We start from the raw sequence: 16,729 nt of genomic DNA on the forward strand, positions 1-16,729 counted from the left end.
CCAACCTTGATGATTAAATCACTGTATTAACAACACAGCTGATAAAGAATCAGAATCAGACTTTATTGACCAAGTATGCTTTTACACATACAAAGAATTTGACTCCGGTTCCAATGTCTCTCTTAGTAAAGGAGCTAAATCTCACGGATAAAAAGAAAAATAGTATAATTCATGTGACTCTCTATGGCCTACAACTTACAATTGGTTTGGATGGCAATTCCGCATCACGAAGTGTTTCAAGTTGGTACTGAAGGTGCAGGGCCCGGCGTGAGAATTTCAGGCTCTTCTTAATATAGCCAGTAGATGGCGCTTTGGGCCAGCCGTTTCAGGTGAATGAACCCAGATAAAGCAGATTGCCAACCTAGCGACGTCATGAACGAAAGGCTCCATTGATTGGAGGGCTGCGTGGTGACGTGTTTAGATTTCCTGACTTCTTAATGTGCCATTGCTGGTTGTAAGAGAGGTGGGGGGGCGGAGGAGTGGTGTAACTAGCCGTGGAAATTGTCACATATATATCTTTTCTACTGGGGCAGTCTTCAAAAGCTCAACATTTAAGGTGCTTTTTCCAAATATGGTAAGCTACTTTTCTTTTTCCTATCGGTGTGATCCTAGCTAGATGAATGGAAGAAATAGCGACCCTGCTAGTCAAGTTAGCTAGCGTTGTAGCCAGCCGGCTAGACTAACTAGTTACCATTAGCTAGCTGACCTGTGATTTCCGATTCTCTGAGACTTTAGCTAGATGGCTATCTACATACAGGCTGAGCATTTTTTTTACAACAAACAAGTTCAAACAAAGCCATCGTGTTCACCAACTAGGTAGCCTGCTATACCAGTTATGTTGAGTAGGTTGCTAGTGTGTGTTTTCCACTAGCTGGCCAGCTAGCGACATATTAAAAGACAATCATAAAATCACAAGGAAATCCAGAGTGACCCAATGGTAGTTGAAATCACATGGCTATTTCCACACCTAGCCAGCCAGCTAACTTGGGTAGGACCTGTGGAGGGAAACCTGTCGATAGAAGCAGCCCGAGTCGATAAAATGTCGTGGCTCATTAACATAATTTTGTCATATAGTCGAAATCTCGATGTCTAGACGGCTCATGTTAGCTAGCAAGCTAATATCCTGCTGAATTACACCAACTGTTAGAAAATGGCTAACTTAGCTAGCTCTACCCAGCTGTTGGCCTCCTGTGAACTAACGGTCAGCTGTTGTGAATGAAAATTCTCGTTTTTCGTTCTAGTGCGGTTACAGTCTGCATGTTTGTATAGGGAAAAATAATATACATATGATATGGGGTTCTTCCGCGCTGAGATCGTCTTCGTAAATGTGTAAACGCAGGGAGATCCCAGGCGTTTCCTCGGCGCCGTGTAGTCGTGACTAAGGGGACCTCCTGCCGCCGGGGAAGCCGCCTTGATCGCTGGAAAAATGACACGTTTTCAGACTGATCGGAAAAGCACGTAGCGTCTGTATGTGTATGGTGTATGATCCGCACGATTAATATGATTTATCCTAGTTTCAACATGCAAAATCCCAATGTTTAAATAGTTTAACAACAACCGTTCAGGGAGAGTATCCTACAGATTCACTTAATATTTCATGTTTCTAAATATTTAAATGTGTTAGGTAAAACAGCAAAAGTAACAACAGCAAAAGTACTCTGTGTATGGGATGATGTTACTGAGACACTGTTCAAACAATAAAAACATGTCCACCTCTGCTGTAAATATTTTAAACCTCTGAAAGTGCCACAGACACCAGCGAAACTCTACGTCAGCTGGAGCAACTCGTCTGACTAATGTCAGTCTAAGGAATAAAGATTACGGGGCACGTTTACCTGGCAACGTGCTGACAAGATATCTAGTGCATGTGTGTTGGCTAGAGAGAGGGTTATTTATATCTTAACTATTTTAAGACCTGGGTATCGTGCTTGGTAGCAAGCCGTCGGTTGTAGGTAGCTAATTGGCTTATTGGGTAACATCTCGTTCGTTGAAATGTTTCGTGTAAAGGAGGAGACGTCCATGCTGTAGTCACGAACTGCACCTTGAAATATTTATATATAGGCTAACATATTTTATGTATAATATATACTTATATATAATATATGTATTGTATTAGTTGGTTCTTCAGTTCAAAGTAATGAACCTGTAATTCCACTGATATTGTGAAGCAAATGACAAGCGCTCCTTTTGAAAGGAGTGCAGCAAAGAAAAAAAAATCTCAATTTTAACCAAAGCGATATTTAATAAGGACAGTAGAGACATCACTCATGCCAGCTGATGACTTTACCGAAAAAACACAGCAGGAATTGAGATAGGATTAAGTAGTGACCAAAACACTCTAATACCCACCCAGTTCTGCATCATCAACTCATCAGAGCTGGAAGTCCTCCAAAAGTCGCTATTTGAAGGCCGCTACGGGTAAGGCGAGTTTATGTAATGTATGTTTCCTTTACCACGTGTCTCGTAAAGTAGTCGCTCTAAATAGCCCGAGATCTGGTGACCAAAACGCCGCGTGGGCATGACTTGGCAGCATTCCACTTTTCCTGCCGCGTTCATGGCGAAAAAAACACAGCTCTGCTAAGGACTTGGAAATCGTGTCCGCACACAAAATGTAGAGATAGCTGTTATTCACATTCACTCCCTGGAATGAGACGTGGTGGCAGAAGAGCGCGCAGATGGGGCGTTTGGGTGCGTCCACTCTGTCCGATAGTTTGTCCAGACCGTTGCGGTCGCCGGCTTCTCCCTCGCCACTGAGGCACGGGGACCAACATTCCCTGTTTCTATGTATTTATTTTAAAGGGCAGATTAACGTCATTCAGGGAGAAATGCGCCTCTCCGCTGTCTCTTCCCAGGCCCGGAGATGGAGGGATATGGGGGAGGGGGGGGGCACATATATCAGTAAGTGTGAGACAGGAGGGGGAGAAGGGGGTATTTGAACTGTTCAAACAAAAGTAGCCCTGGTCATACAATGAAAGCAGACAATTAATTTCTGCATATATCGTATGGTGATACTATCGTATGGTACTGTGCCTGTTTAGTGTTTTGAAATGCTCTGGCAGCACACTTGTACTGTGACGCCGAGAGTGAATTTGAATGTGAACTGAGTTGATCTGAGAGAGAGGGAGAGAAGGGCACAGGTGTTCAGCTCTTCCTCCTACCTCCTATCTTACAGTCCTTCCTCCTATCTGTCAGCATATCATAACAGTTACTCTGTGTCTACATCCCCTATCTGAAGCGCTGGGACTTACAGGGTGATAGGATTGTATATGCAGTGGAAGGGGCCTGTGGCTGCCAATCTCTGCCTTGATCAGATCAGTGTCAGATGGAGAGAGAGAGGGGGAGAGATATGGATACAGGTGGCTTTCACTCCTTCCTGTTCAGTAGAATGTGGTTTCTGGCAGTCCGCAGCAGGGCATGTCGGGTCCTGCACAGTTTACACGTCAGCTGAGGAACCTGAGGCCACCTGCTTCTGCGAAGCCACGTGTGAGAACTGCGCTCTTTGAGGAGGAAAAGGCCTGCTGGCAGGCAATGCATTGTAGGAAAATTTATCTTGCAAACAGCTGGGATACTATGGCTATACTATTGGGGGGGGGGGCTTTGGAGTCATAGATGGAAACTCCTAACGCCACAGGTTGTGGTTTTGAAACAGAAAAGTATTTAATTTTTTTGCGACTTTGGGGTTGCAGATGGTGCCATTTTGACAGCAGGAGAGTGGGCCGGTGCCAGGTGGGTGTTGAATGGCCAAGCTGTGTTTTCTGTAGCGAGGGGTAGCGCATGATACAGGAGGCCAAGCGTCGGGTGGGGCAGTCGGAGAGATCGAGCGGAATCACAGCGCTGGGAGGCTTAGGTTACAGTCTCATCATCCGGTGGACTTTTTCCTCCCTCGGACAGGGTCCAGCCGCTGTGTTGAAACAAAGGAAAAATGTGGAACACTGCCCAGAGTGTCATTACATTACATTACTGTCATTTAGCAGACCCTCCTATCCAGAGCGATTTACATAGGTTACAGTCTTATCCATTTATACAGCTGGATATTTGCTGAGGCATTTGTCGGTTAGGTACCTTGCCCAAGGCTACAACAGCAGTGTTCCAGGGGGATCGAACTAGTGACCTCTCAGTTAGGAGCCCTGCTCCTTACCACTAAACCACACTGCTGCCACATCAAAGTGTCGTATCAAAGTTGATGTGGGAGTCTCTATGACAACACTGAGCCGTAACCCTAAACCAGCTAGTTTAACTAGTCTAACTACCCTTAGAAGCTAGTTGTGAGTCGGGTCTCCTCCAGGCTGGTGACAGCGGCGCACTAGGACGGAGCCCTGTGTGGCTCAGACGCTGTTTGTCTGCTTTCCAGATCATGATATTGAATGACGTGGAAACACTATTAGGCCCTGGGTCTGGACCTGGCAGTCATTAGCGTGGGAGCGCTGCTCTGTGTGTGTGTGTGTGTTTCTCCGAGTCAATTTTGTGCCCCGTTCTGGCTCGCCTCCCGGCCTTGTTGTTTATCTGAAGCGGAAGTTTTAAACAAACAGGGTGCTTATTTGCTCTCTCTCTCTCTCTCACACACACACACACACACACACACACACACACACACACACACACCCTGTCGTGCACGTACACTCATGCAGACCTTTGAGAGGAAACCTTTAACGCGATGGTGGCAGCCACAACAGTGGAGTTTCCAGGACAGGGAACTCGCCTCTGTAGCACGTAATCAGTGGATAACCACAGCTAAATTAAGGATGGCTGCTCTTTTTTTCCCCTACAGTCTGCTAAAAATCCTGCTCTCCCACCCATTTCTCATATATTAGTGCTCCCACTAGCTGCTCTCAGGGTCTTGTTGTTCTGCAGTGTCACAGGCTAGCGGTTTTAAGGAGGGTCTCACACTCACCTGTGATCCTGGATCCCTGTCAAACTCTTTACAGCCTCCTTGTCAGATATTGTTGAGCTGCTGTTGAGTAGGACTTCAGTTGCCCCCCCCCCACCCCCACCCTCCAAGAACACCAATGGAAAATAACTGAAGGGGGATGGGGGGGGTGTTCCAGTTAAAATCATCGCTTGAGTGCCGCAAAAATCCCCCAGGGACACTTAAAAAAAGAAAACACTTGCGCTGTTTGCCCGTGCCTCAACTCAGTTGTTAAACTTGGTTCAGCTTGGTTTGGTTTTTTTAAAAATTATTTATGCACTGTCAAGTGCAGCTGTTTGAGTTATTGACTCTACAGCTCCTGTGTGAACCGTATGTGCCCTGCGGGGGATAGTTCTCTCTAACTCATTTGCTGTATCTGTGTGTGCCTGTGTGTGTGTACGTGTGTGTGTGTGTGCGTGTCTCTCTCTCAGGGCACAGTCTCAGGCTGACCCGGGCGCGGGCCGGGGGAGATGGCCGAGGCACGGCAGCCGGGAGGGGAAGCGTGAGAGAAAGCGATGGGGGCGAGGGCGTGGCGCTGCCGGCCGGACGTCCCCACCGCGGTGCTGTACGGCTCCCTGTCCCTCTTCGTCTCCATCCTGCACAATGTCTTCCTCCTCTACTACGTCGACACCTTCGTGTCCGTCTACAAGATCGACAAGGTCTCCTTCTGGGTGGGAGAGGTGAGTTTCGCGTCAGGTACATGGTGGAGGTGGCGGGGAGGGCAGAACGTGGAGACACTTCACTTCACTTTCCTAATTTTTAAATAAACCAGTGTCTTTGTGTATCGAATTTTTGTCATGCATTAACCAAAGGGTGTGGCTTTTCAAGGCCTGATGATCTAATGTCTGTCTTTGGCTCTCTTTCTCATTCCCTCCCTTCCTCTTCCCTCTCTCTGTCTCTCTCTCTATTTCTCACTCTCATTCTGTCTGTCCTTTGTTCTCTCTCTCCCCCTCCCTGTCTCACTGTTTCTTCATTTCTCTGGTTCTCTCTCTCCCTCTCCCTCCCTCCCGCAGACTGTGTTTCTGATATGGAACAGTCTGAATGACCCCCTCTTCGGATGGCTGAGTGACCGCTCCTTTCTCAGCTCCCCACAGTAAGATCCGCCTCCACACCCCAGCCGTCATATCCAGTCCAGCTTTTTAGATGATTTATTTTCTCTTTTTGACTTAAGCTAAGGGTGCTTCTGAGTTCCATTTTTTTCAAGATTTTCAGATTATATTTATATTTTTTTGTGTTTTGTGATTTTCTTTTCCCCCCAAGGTTAGGGGGGGGGGGGAGTATTGTATTGTATTGTTCTCATGTTGTTCCACAGTCTGACCTGAAACTCACTTGAGCTCATTGTAGCCGTTTCGCTAAAGCTACACCAACCACAAACATGCAGCTCTTGAGTCAGCCAGCTGCTAAATGAAAGCAAATAATCTCTGCATGTTTAAGGAGCAGCTCTTGGCCCAAGCTGGTTAAAAGAGGGTTTTCTGTCTCCCTTTTTTTCTTTCTCTGTCTCTCTGTGTCTCTATTGTTCTTTCTCCTCTCTCATTCTTCCTCTTTGTCTGTCTGATTCTTTCTCTCTGTTTCTCTTTTTCTATCTCTCTCTCTCTGTCTCTTTCTCTTGCTTCTTCTCTCTATCCTTCTCTTCTTCTGTATTTCCCTCTCTCTGTCTCTGATTTTTCTTATTATTCTGTGTTCTTTCTATCTCCCATCTCTCTCTTTCTTTCTGTTTCCCTCTGTTTTTTCTCTCTCTCTCTCTCTTCTTTCTCTCTCCCTCCCCCCCTCTCTCTCTCTGTCTCTCCCTCTCTCCCCCCCCCCCCCCTCTCGGTTTCCCCCTCTCCCTCCCCCCTCTCTCTCTCTGTCTCTCCCTCTCCCCCCCCCCCCCCCCCCCCTCTCGGTTTCCCCCTCTCTCTCTCTCTCTCTCTCTCTCTCTCTCTCTCTCTCTCTCTCTCTCTCTCTGCAGGGCGGGGCCGCAGATCTTGTCCCCGGAGGTGGTGCTGAAGCGCCTGCGCTCGGTGTCCCGGAACGGGCCGCTGCTGGCCCTCTCCTTCCTGGCCTTCTGGGTGGCGTGGGCACGGCCAGCGCTGCAGTTCCTGGTGTGCCTCTGCCTGTATGACGGCTTCCTGACGGCAGTGGACCTCAACCACAATGCCCTGCTGGCCGACCTGGCGGTGTCGGCAGGCGAGCGGGCACGCCTCAACTTCCACTGCTCGCTCTTCAGCGCCCTGGGCTCGCTCTCCGTCTTCCTGTCCTACTCCTTCTGGGACAAAGAGGACTTCTTCTCCTTCCGCCTCTTCTGCGTGGCACTCGCCGGCCTGTCGGCGCTGGGCTTTACTGCCGCGTCACGGCTGCTCCGCCAGAAGTTCCAGAGCGAGGCGCGGCGACGGCAGGACGAAGCCGAGGCACTCAAGGAGTATGTCCATCCCCTTCCCTCTTTTCATCTGTGGTGTCTGTGCCTTGGCAGCCATCTTGGGTTTTCTCGCTGGCGCTGTGTACCTATATCTTTCTCCTGCTTTCTGTGTCTCTTGCTGTCTGTCCCTCTCCCCTCTTCTTTCCCTTCCTCGCTCTCTCCTTCTTTCTTGCTCCCTCTCTCTCCTTCTCTCCCTCCTTTTCTCTCTCCCTGTCTGTCTCAAAAGCTCAATGTTGACAAAGGCCAACTCATTACTTCTTGTGTATGGTGAATGGAAGCAGTGTATTCACTAATGCAGCTTCACATTCGCATCCATAATCAGCATACATACAGTTTTTGCTCCCCTCTTGCTCCCCGTCTCTCCTTCTCTCCTTTCCCTCTCCTTCTTCCCTTTCTCCCTCTGTCTGTTCCAGAAGCTTAATGTAGATGCTGAATAAGCATTGACAAAGGCCAGCTCGTGTCTGTCTGTCATGATTCTGTATGTGATTTCACTCATGCAGCCTTGTATTCATGTCCATAATCAGTGTACATACATGCACATTTTTTTTGCAAAATCCATTGTGTGTCAGTCATTACCATCCCTGTTACAGTACATTATTGTCATTGTCATCCACAGCCACTTAGCATATTTACATGTTATCCATTCATACAGCTGGATATTTACCAAGGCAATTCTGCCTCAGTAAATGTCCAGCTGTGTATCTTGGCCAAGGGTACAGCAGCAGTGCCTGAACAGGGCATAGAACCAGCAACCTTTCAGTTATGAGCCCTGCTTCCTTACCGCTGTGCTATGTTTCACTCATGCTCTTTGTATTAAACACACACTGTTATTTTGTACACTGTTTTATTGAGTCAGCGTAGTTCACATTTCCCCTGATCTTTGTTCAGTCAAAAGTTCACCCCTACTTTTAAAAACATGGTCGTTTACAGCCAAGTCTAATAATACATCCAGTGTGTCGAGGGAATAGCTTGGAGGGACTCCAGCTCTTGGGCTTGTGTTGATTACCTTTTTGTTGGACTATGTGGGGGTGTTGGGTCTCTTGAGCTGGACTAAATCTTTTTAATGGGTACGAGTGTCATAAGAAGAGTCTGCTGAGGAGCAGAGCTGCTCTAAGAAGCAGACAGACAGGTGAGCCAGGTTGTCAGACTGGTGTGATGTTTGTTATAGTGGTGTAGGAGCAGGGCTTGTAACCAGAACATTGCTGGTTCAGTTTCCCCACTGGAGCACTGCTGTTGTACCCTTGGGCAATGTACTTGACCTACAATTGCCTCAGTAATTATTAGGGCTGGGTATTGGCAGAGATGCCCCAATCCAATTCGATTCCGATTCACATGCTAACAATGCGATTCAATCCTATTCGATTCGATAGGAATGAGATGTGAAATACTATAGCAGCTTTCCATATTTGGAGAGATGTTTAAAAAGCTCTAAAGAGAACACAAATTTACACATGCAGAGTCACTGGAAACAAATTGTGAAAAGGCCAAAGGCTTGTACAGTCATGCGCCGCTTAACGTCCATTCAGGCAACGCATATACGTCCGTAGTCCCATAAGGTTATAATAAAGTTTAAAAATCCCGATCGCAGAACGGGACGTAACCGGGCGTAGTGAAGGCAACGCTTCCCGCAGGCAACACGTGTATCTCATGTCTCATGGAAATAAAACGATTGCGCTGTCAGGCGTATAATGGTACAGTACATAGTATACCGTATAATACATCTTGACAGTCATAATAAACGCCTATGCTCATGTCTTATGTATGTACTGTACTGTACTTTCTATCGTTGTTTTAATATGAACTTTGCATGCTTACAATTAAAAAGTTTACCGTATAACAGTGTATGCTTCGACTCGTAAGCAGCAGCATCCAATCTCGTGCATATTCCACATAGGTTTGTTAAACATATAGTATGGTGTTGGCACAACGTCCAAATCACATAACGTCCTATTTCACAGAACGTATCGTGGACGTTAAGCGACGCATGGCTGTATACCAAAATCTTTTTATTTGAGGAACACATGGGTATAGTTCCTTAAAAACAAAAACAACGTGTATCATTGGCTACTTATTAATGATACGAAGCAACAATGTGTTTGCGTTAGTTAGCTCAGGGAAAGCTGGTTTGTAAGGTAGCTATAATGACTGACAAAATGTAGCTGACTGCCAGTAGCAACTTTGAAATTGTGAACAACGTTTTCTTGCTAGCCTAATATGAACAACTAGCTAGCTAACTACCTAGCAAACGAATATGAACAACTACGTTTCTCTTGAATTGCGCTAAATTACATTGCATTTGTGAGCAAGTGTTGCTGTTCAGTATAGCTAGCTAGCTAGTTAGGTAGCTAGGTAGTGGTTGTGCACTGTATTAAAGTTAAAGCTAAAAAAACTGCAGTGCACATATATATATAAATATGTATACCAGGCATCTCGACGATTTCGGACAACCTTCTCCACGCATATTAAATTTATATCTCTGTACGTATCAAGAGACAAATTGTAGAGTATGGGGAAACCCGACACTGCCACGATAAGCCTCTCCCTCCATGTTTGACTGGAACCAAAATGTTGAATCCTTCGTTTCAGCAACGTGTATCACGCTGCCTTCGCCGTGCCGCATCGCTGAGTATTTGCATAAAACAGACCTCGAGTCTAGTCTATTTTAGCCCCACCTAGTTGGCTTTGCAACGGCCACTTGTGTCCTGTCGCTGTAAATCACGAACTCTCACTGAAAATGAATGGCAGCCGGTCGCTTTGTCTCTCTCCTGGGTCGTCCGTGTGACCGTAGGGTTACCCATGGTGAACACTGAGAGGTCCCGTCACAGTTAAAAAAAAAAGTTGATGTTACAGGTTTTCCTCTGTGCGTTCGCAGGTCGTTAAACGTTAAAAGTTAAACGAGAGAGCGACATCTAATGGGGGGGACTAGTAATTGCCTATATTGGCTATATTTAACCAATTCGGAAATGAACCTAGAAAACCGGAAAAAAATGCATATTAGCCTAAAAGATCGATCCATAAATGTTACAGATCGACATCGAATCGGACGAATTTTAAAAACCGATTAATCGAAAAAAAAACGATATTTTTGCACACCCCTAGTAAATATCCAACTCTATAACTGGATAAAATTGTCACCTGTAACCTGTGTATGTCGCTCTGGATAAGAGTGCCTGCTAAATGACAATAATGTAATTGTCCACAGTTTTGCTTACTGTGTCACCCCTGCCCTCTACGCCCCTGCCCTCTGGAGACTGTGAGTGTGCGTGCGCGCGCAATACTGACTGCTCTCTCTCTCCTTCCCTCTCTTTCTTTCTCCCTGCTGCTCTCTCTCTCCCCATCTTCCTCCCACCCTCTGTCTCTCCCTCTCTCTCTCTCGCTCTCTCTCTCTGTGGAGCAGGCTGTGCGTTGGTCAGGCCCCTCTGGTCCAGGACAAGGCCGTCACCCTCGGGGAGTACCTGAGGCAGCTCTCTAAGCACAGAAACTTCATGTGGTTCGTGTCCATGAACCTTGTCCAGGTAAGCAGGAGCGGCCAGGTGAGACGGTCACATGGTGGGACGGGCCGGGGCAGGGCACACGTTCTCACATGCCTAGCTTTCCTATTCGGGCTGACATTGGCAACTGTCCCATCAGGCGTAAAAACAAACTGTGCAGAAATGCATTTCTACAGGTGTCACACTTTCCCATTGTTCTGAGATAACAGGTCTCAACCTTCATACCACGAGCCTTTCAGATTTAAAAGGAATGAGACAAGTGTTTCTGTGGTAGATTTATTTTAGATTTTGATCCACATTTTTCTCCAGTTTTCTGTGGATCTCCTTAGAGGACATGGTCAAGATAAATACATTTTAAAAACACACGATTCATAGCCTCAAATTACTATGTGGAACCCTCTAGTTATGAATTCATGTCTCCAGTTTATTAGCTGGAGAACTCAGTTTTATGATTTATGCCCTCAAACAGGGACCCTATTTGGGAATTTGAATTGCTTAATGAGTATGGACTAGTAGAGGGTGCCCCCTAGTAATTCTGATGTACATATTACAAAATTGAAGGTTCAAATTTTGAAGGGGGGATTTTTGGGTGGAGTTTGGCATTTTTAGACCACGCCCCCTGAGGAGCTCCTCAGTGGCTGAAACCTGTGCCCTGCCCATAACCCGCTTGCATTGTCACCCCCTGCAGGTATTTCACTGCCATTTCAACAGCAACTTTTTCCCACTCTTTCTGGAGCACCTGCTGTCAGACAGAATCTCGGCCTCCACTGGCTCCTTCCTGCTGGGTAAGCATCCAGTCGGGGGCATTCCTGTGGAGTGATCTAGTGACTGATATATGATTTATGATGTATGGGAGTGTACTTGGCTTCCCTTGTCTAGTCAGGTTGCATAAGTTAACTTGTGGTAGGGCTTGAATAGTGCTATGCTCATACTGGTCTGGGAGTGTTGTTGGCCTGGTCTGACTCTATTGCTCATTCAACTTGAATGGGTATACTTATGTTCTACTGTGCTGGAAGTAGCTCTGGTTAAGAGCATCTGCTAAAGGAATGTAATGTAATGTAAAGTGGACGTGGCTTGGTAAGCCCCAGCCCTCCTCTGAATACTGAATACTCCCCCTATAGTACGCATATGGCTTGTCTCTTCCCCCCCAGGAATTTCCTACATCGCCCCCCACCTGAACAACCTGTACTTCCTGACGCTGTGCCAGCGATACGGGGTGTACGCGGTGATTCGCTGGCTCTTCCTGCTGAAGCTGGCCCTCAGCGTGGCCATGCTGCTGGCGGGAGCCGACCAGGTGTACCTGCTCTGCATCTTCATCGCCAGGTGAGGAGAAGGAGCCCCGCCCCAACAAACGAGCCTCTGTCACCGCTGACGTGAGGCGCGGAGGAGGGTGATGTCTGCTTGTCCATCCTGATGGGCGTGTTTGGTTCTGCTAATAGGCCAATCCCTCTACAGACATCAGCTAGCAGTCATGGAAGGGGGTGTGTGTGCGTGTGTGCATGCGTGCGGCTTTCTGCTCATTGCCTGTCATTGTCAGTGGACAACACCAAGCCCCTGTACAGAAGGTGTGGCTTGTAGTTAAAAGCCAGGTCGGTCAGAAAGTGTTTACCAGCCATGAGCTGAGGTTTTTGGAATGGTCAGGAAAAGTCCAGTCACAACGGGTATGGAAAAAGACATCTGGGCTGCTTCATTTGGCAGCCATGTTAGTTCAGTTAAATTTTATTGGTATGGCTATACAACAAATTTCCAGTGTTTCAAAGGGAATAAGCAGTTCAGACAAAGAGACTGCAAAAAATAACATAAGCATGAATGGTAACGAGCGTGTGGTAAGGCGAAGGACTTGTAACCGAAAGGTTGCTGGTTCGATTCCCTGCAGGGGCACTGCAGCTGTACCCTTGGGCAAAGTACCTAACCCACAATTGCCTCAGTAAATATCCAGCTGTATAAATGGATGACATGTAAAAATTGTATCCTATGTAAGTCACTCTGGATAAGAGTGTCTGCTAAATGCCAATAATGTAATGTAACGTAATGTAATGGTGACAGTAGGTGTGGTTACTGAAAGCCTGTCTGTGTCTCCCTCCAGTAACCGGGTCTTCACTGAGGGCACCTGCAAGCTGCTGAACCTGGTGATCACGGACCTGGTAGACGAGGACTTTGTGCTGAACCGGCGGCAGCAGGCCGCCTCGGCGCTGCTGTTCGGCATGGTGGCGCTGGTGACCAAACCGGGTCAGACCTTCGCCCCACTCGTCGGCACCTGGCTGCTGTGTGTCTACACAGGTAGGGGGGTCTGTCATTGTTGTGGTTCTGTGCAGGTAAAGAGAGGTGTAGTTGACCAGGTCAAGATCTCTGTTCTGTGGGAGTTGCCTAGACAGCTCCTCTGGTTCATCACTGCTTTTTCCACTATCAAAGGTCACTGTGTTCCAACTTATTCTGGATGAGGTGCACTTACTACACTGGAAACTTTAATGAATGAAGGGAGACACTGTTCTTTCTCTGTCTCTCACTGTTATGCCTCTTTACCCTCAATGGTGTCTTGTGAGCTCTCTCTGGTCTCTGCTGGTCTCTCTGTAGTCTCTCCTGGCTTTTCTCTGTCTCTCTGTGGTTTCTCCTGGTCTCTCTCTCTGTCCATCTGTGGTCTCCCCTGGTCTCTTCCTGCTTCCTGTCCAGACTATGGAGCTGTGCATACACTGCCAGCTGTGTTTTCCCTTTGGTGGGGTTTGTGTGTTTTATAGACAGGGTGGGGCAACACTAGTCCTTGCACAGTGAAACAGGATGAAGAGAGTAGGACAGAATATAGAATAAGAGGGATGTAGGAACAGAGAGAGAATATAACTTTCCCTGCGATGTTGTGACAGCATGGTAACATTGTTGCCACGTTGTGGGGATGTTGTGTGTTAGCGCTACATGCTGCAGAGGGAAAGGAGAGGGCCTGGTCTGTATGCTCCTGAGGGTGTGCTATATCCCGAGTGAGCCCTGCCTCCTCTGTGTCACTCGCTCCCTTTCTACCCACGCCTCACTTGCATTCCCTCTCTCCTCCTCCCTTTCTCTCTGTTCCTCTCCAGCTTTCTCTCCTCCATCACTCTTTCTCTTCCCTCACCCTCTCTCTCTCTGTGTTTTGCTCTTGCTCTCATTTTTTCTCATTTGTTTTGTTGGTTTGTGGTATTTCTGTATTTTGTATGTATTTTGTATGTTTTTTTTTCCTTAGTCTACCTGTTCATTTATAGTCATTTGACAGCTGTTCAGTCCAGAGTTTTTAAGCATTAAAAAATCCCTTTCTCTCCTCCCACTCTTCCTCCATCTCTATTGCACCCTCTTTCCCCTTCTCCTTGTAGCTCTGTCCCCCTCTTCCTCTTCCTCTTTCTCTGTCCCTTTCTCCCTCGCTCTCTCACCTCTTGTTCAATTCAGCTCAAACAAGCTTTGTTTTTTGGCATAACAAAGAAACGCTTGTGTTGCCAGAACAAAATCACATTTTTGACAAATGTCACACAGCTGAAAAGCACAAAGCAAGTACAGTTCACAAATACCAAATGTAAAACCTCTGGAAAAACAGACATTACATTACATTATTGTCATTTAGTGGACACTCTTATCCCGAGCAACCTACATAGGTTACAGTTTTTACGCTACCCATTCGTATAGCTGGATATTTACTGAGGCAATTCTGGGTTAAGTAACTTGCCCAATGGTAAAGCAGCAGGGTCTAATGTCTAACAGTCCACTCGTATTAAATTGTTATAGCTGATGAGTAAAACATTCCCCATGATTCCCTCGGTCTCCCCAGGCTACGACATCTTCGAGCGTGACCCCGTGCAGGATGCGGTGGCGGCGGCGGCCGTCTCCAGCCCGGCGCTGGCCGTCACGCTGCGCCAGGGCTGCTTCTACCTGCTGGTGTTCGTCCCCATCACCTGCGCCCTGCTGCAGCTGCTGGCCTGGTCCCGCTTCACCCTGCACGGCAAGCGGCTGCAGAACATCAAGGCCCTGCGGCAGGGCGCCCAGCACTGCCACCCGGCTGATGTCAAGACCATCTGAGCCGGGGGGGGGGAACTGCTGACGCCCCTGGGAGGGTTTATGGGTGGACCCATGTATCCCACTGCCAATGGACTCCTGCCTTATTTTGATATGAAGAGTATCATATGAGTGCTTATCTATGTATGAACTGATGACCAAAATGGGAGGAAGGAGGAAAAGCACAGGAGGGTGAATGGCGATGGATGCTGAGAGGGAGTGGGGGGTGAGGCCTGGGTGAGGGAGTGAAGTTGAGGCACGCTGTGGGGATCTCTCTGCCAAATCACCTCACTCAGACTGAGGTTGCCAAGCCTCTCGCGTGTGCGTGTGTGCGGGCGTGTACACTTATGTTCATGTCAGAGTGTGCGCTCGCATGCACGTGTGCATGTGTGTGTGTTTATGTATGCTTGTGTACATTTCTCTTCTTCTGTGTTTTTCCGTGAAGAAACGGTTGCTTTTAGAAAACAATCTTGCTGAGTATCTCGAGGCATTCCAAATTCCACAGGTGTCAAAACCACAGGCGTACGTGGGGTTTTCCACCTGTGCCGATCAGCACCGTCAGTACCAGCTAGAGGCGTGTGTACACACAGTGAAGCCCCTCGCCCTTTTGCCATGTCGAGAGGCTGCTGGGGAGGGGTTTAGGGTACTGTACCTTCTCATTGGCCCAGCGGCACAGGGCTACCTGTGCCATCAGCTGGAGTCGATGAACAGGGACAGCAACACAAGGTTCTCCTGTCAGGGTGACATGCCAAGGGGACAGAGGGCGTGGAGCTCGACCCAGCGGGCCACAGAGGCATCGCCGCCAAATATTTTTCTATCAATCTAGTCTCGTACACATAAATTATTTTCTTACTCGCTTTTAACTTTTGAAATGTTGTGATGCAGTATGCAGCTATGTGGAAATTGGTGTTTCAGTTTTGTGTTTAGGCAAAGCTTGCTAGCATCATTTTGTATATTTGTATATCTGGAGGGCGAACACAGTTGCTGTAGATCTGAAAGATTTGAGGTGCTTACGGCCTCCAGCACAGTTTTTAAACCTGCTCAGAATGATTACAAATGTGACGAGTACCAGGACTTGCCTACTTGCCATTTTGACAGCTGTCTACTGTACACATTCCTTAACTTCTCATCAGGATGTAGTTTATTTTATGATACTTCCCACTTCATTACGCCTTCAGATCTGTTTAATTCAGGTGTTTTTGTATGAGCTTGTTTTTGTGTGTATCCATGAGTCTTAAATCCAAATGTTGGAGAGAAAAAAATGGAAATTTACAAATGTTTACATTTTCTAACAATAGAAAATTAACCAGGTCCTATGGCATTTGATTTCCTCCCCTTTAATTTAAATGACTGAAGACACTTTAAGAAGCCTGTGCATAAAAATGAAGGTGAATTTTTGGAACGCAGAGTGCTCTTTGAAAAGCAGGATTAGTGAGAGTTCTCAGGTTTGGAGGGGCACAATCAAGACTCACTCTCTTTTCCCAAAAAAGAAACACGAACTTAATCTCTGCTCGGTGTAGCATGTGCCATTTTCAGAACATTTTTGTAAATGAATAAATGTTGATTACCTCTGCCTGTGTGTGTGCGGTTTAGGTGTTTTGTGCAAATCAGCATGGGGTTGGGGGTGTATTCTTCATGTTTATTTTTTATTTGCTAATTTGTCAAATACCTTGCTCAAGGGTACAACAGCAATGCTCCACTTTGGAATAGAGCCAGCAACCTTATACACTGATACATACCACTGTGACTGGTTCATTTTTCACTTACTGGAATCGCACAATTACATCTACTGGGATCTGCTATGTAGTGGTGTAATTTCATGCAGTTTAGAATATAATTGTTATGGTTATGAAAAATATTGCAGATAAGCATTAGCTTGACCATGAATTACAGCAGTCACTGTCTGGGATTTTACAGTGGACACCCCCA

At 46.9% G+C, this 16,729-nt stretch overlaps 1 protein-coding gene across 1 annotated transcript; it reads left to right on the forward strand.

Moving 5' to 3' along the window:
- Positions 1-466: 466 nt before the first annotated feature.
- mfsd13a (major facilitator superfamily domain containing 13A) lies at positions 467-16,368 on the forward strand. Its single transcript, XM_036551626.1, has 9 exons — positions 467-574; positions 5,338-5,586; positions 5,920-5,999; positions 6,855-7,304; positions 10,699-10,816; positions 11,481-11,577; positions 11,944-12,115; positions 12,879-13,072; positions 14,577-16,368. Exons 2-9 carry the CDS (start codon positions 5,422-5,424, stop codon positions 14,822-14,824), a joined length of 1,524 nt encoding a protein of 507 aa, XP_036407519.1. The 5' UTR covers positions 467-574; positions 5,338-5,421; the 3' UTR covers positions 14,825-16,368.
- Positions 16,369-16,729: the final 361 nt, after the last annotated feature.

This window comes from Megalops cyprinoides, chromosome 1 (genome assembly GCF_013368585.1).
Source record: "Megalops cyprinoides isolate fMegCyp1 chromosome 1, fMegCyp1.pri, whole genome shotgun sequence".
Classification (NCBI taxonomy): domain Eukaryota; kingdom Metazoa; phylum Chordata; class Actinopteri; order Elopiformes; family Megalopidae; genus Megalops; species Megalops cyprinoides.

Bases quoted from the DNA above. Each gene is read 5' to 3' on its own strand.
- mfsd13a (XM_036551626.1), top strand. From the start codon at position 5,422: ATGGGGGCGAGGGCGTGGCGCTGCCGGCCGGACGTCCCCACCGCGGTG. The intron at 10,817-11,480 runs GTAAGCAGGAGC...CACCCCCTGCAG, and splicing joins TGTCCATGAACCTTGTCCAG to GTATTTCACTGCCATTTCAA. The intron at 13,073-14,576 runs GTAGGGGGGTCT...CGGTCTCCCCAG, and splicing joins GCTGCTGTGTGTCTACACAG to GCTACGACATCTTCGAGCGT.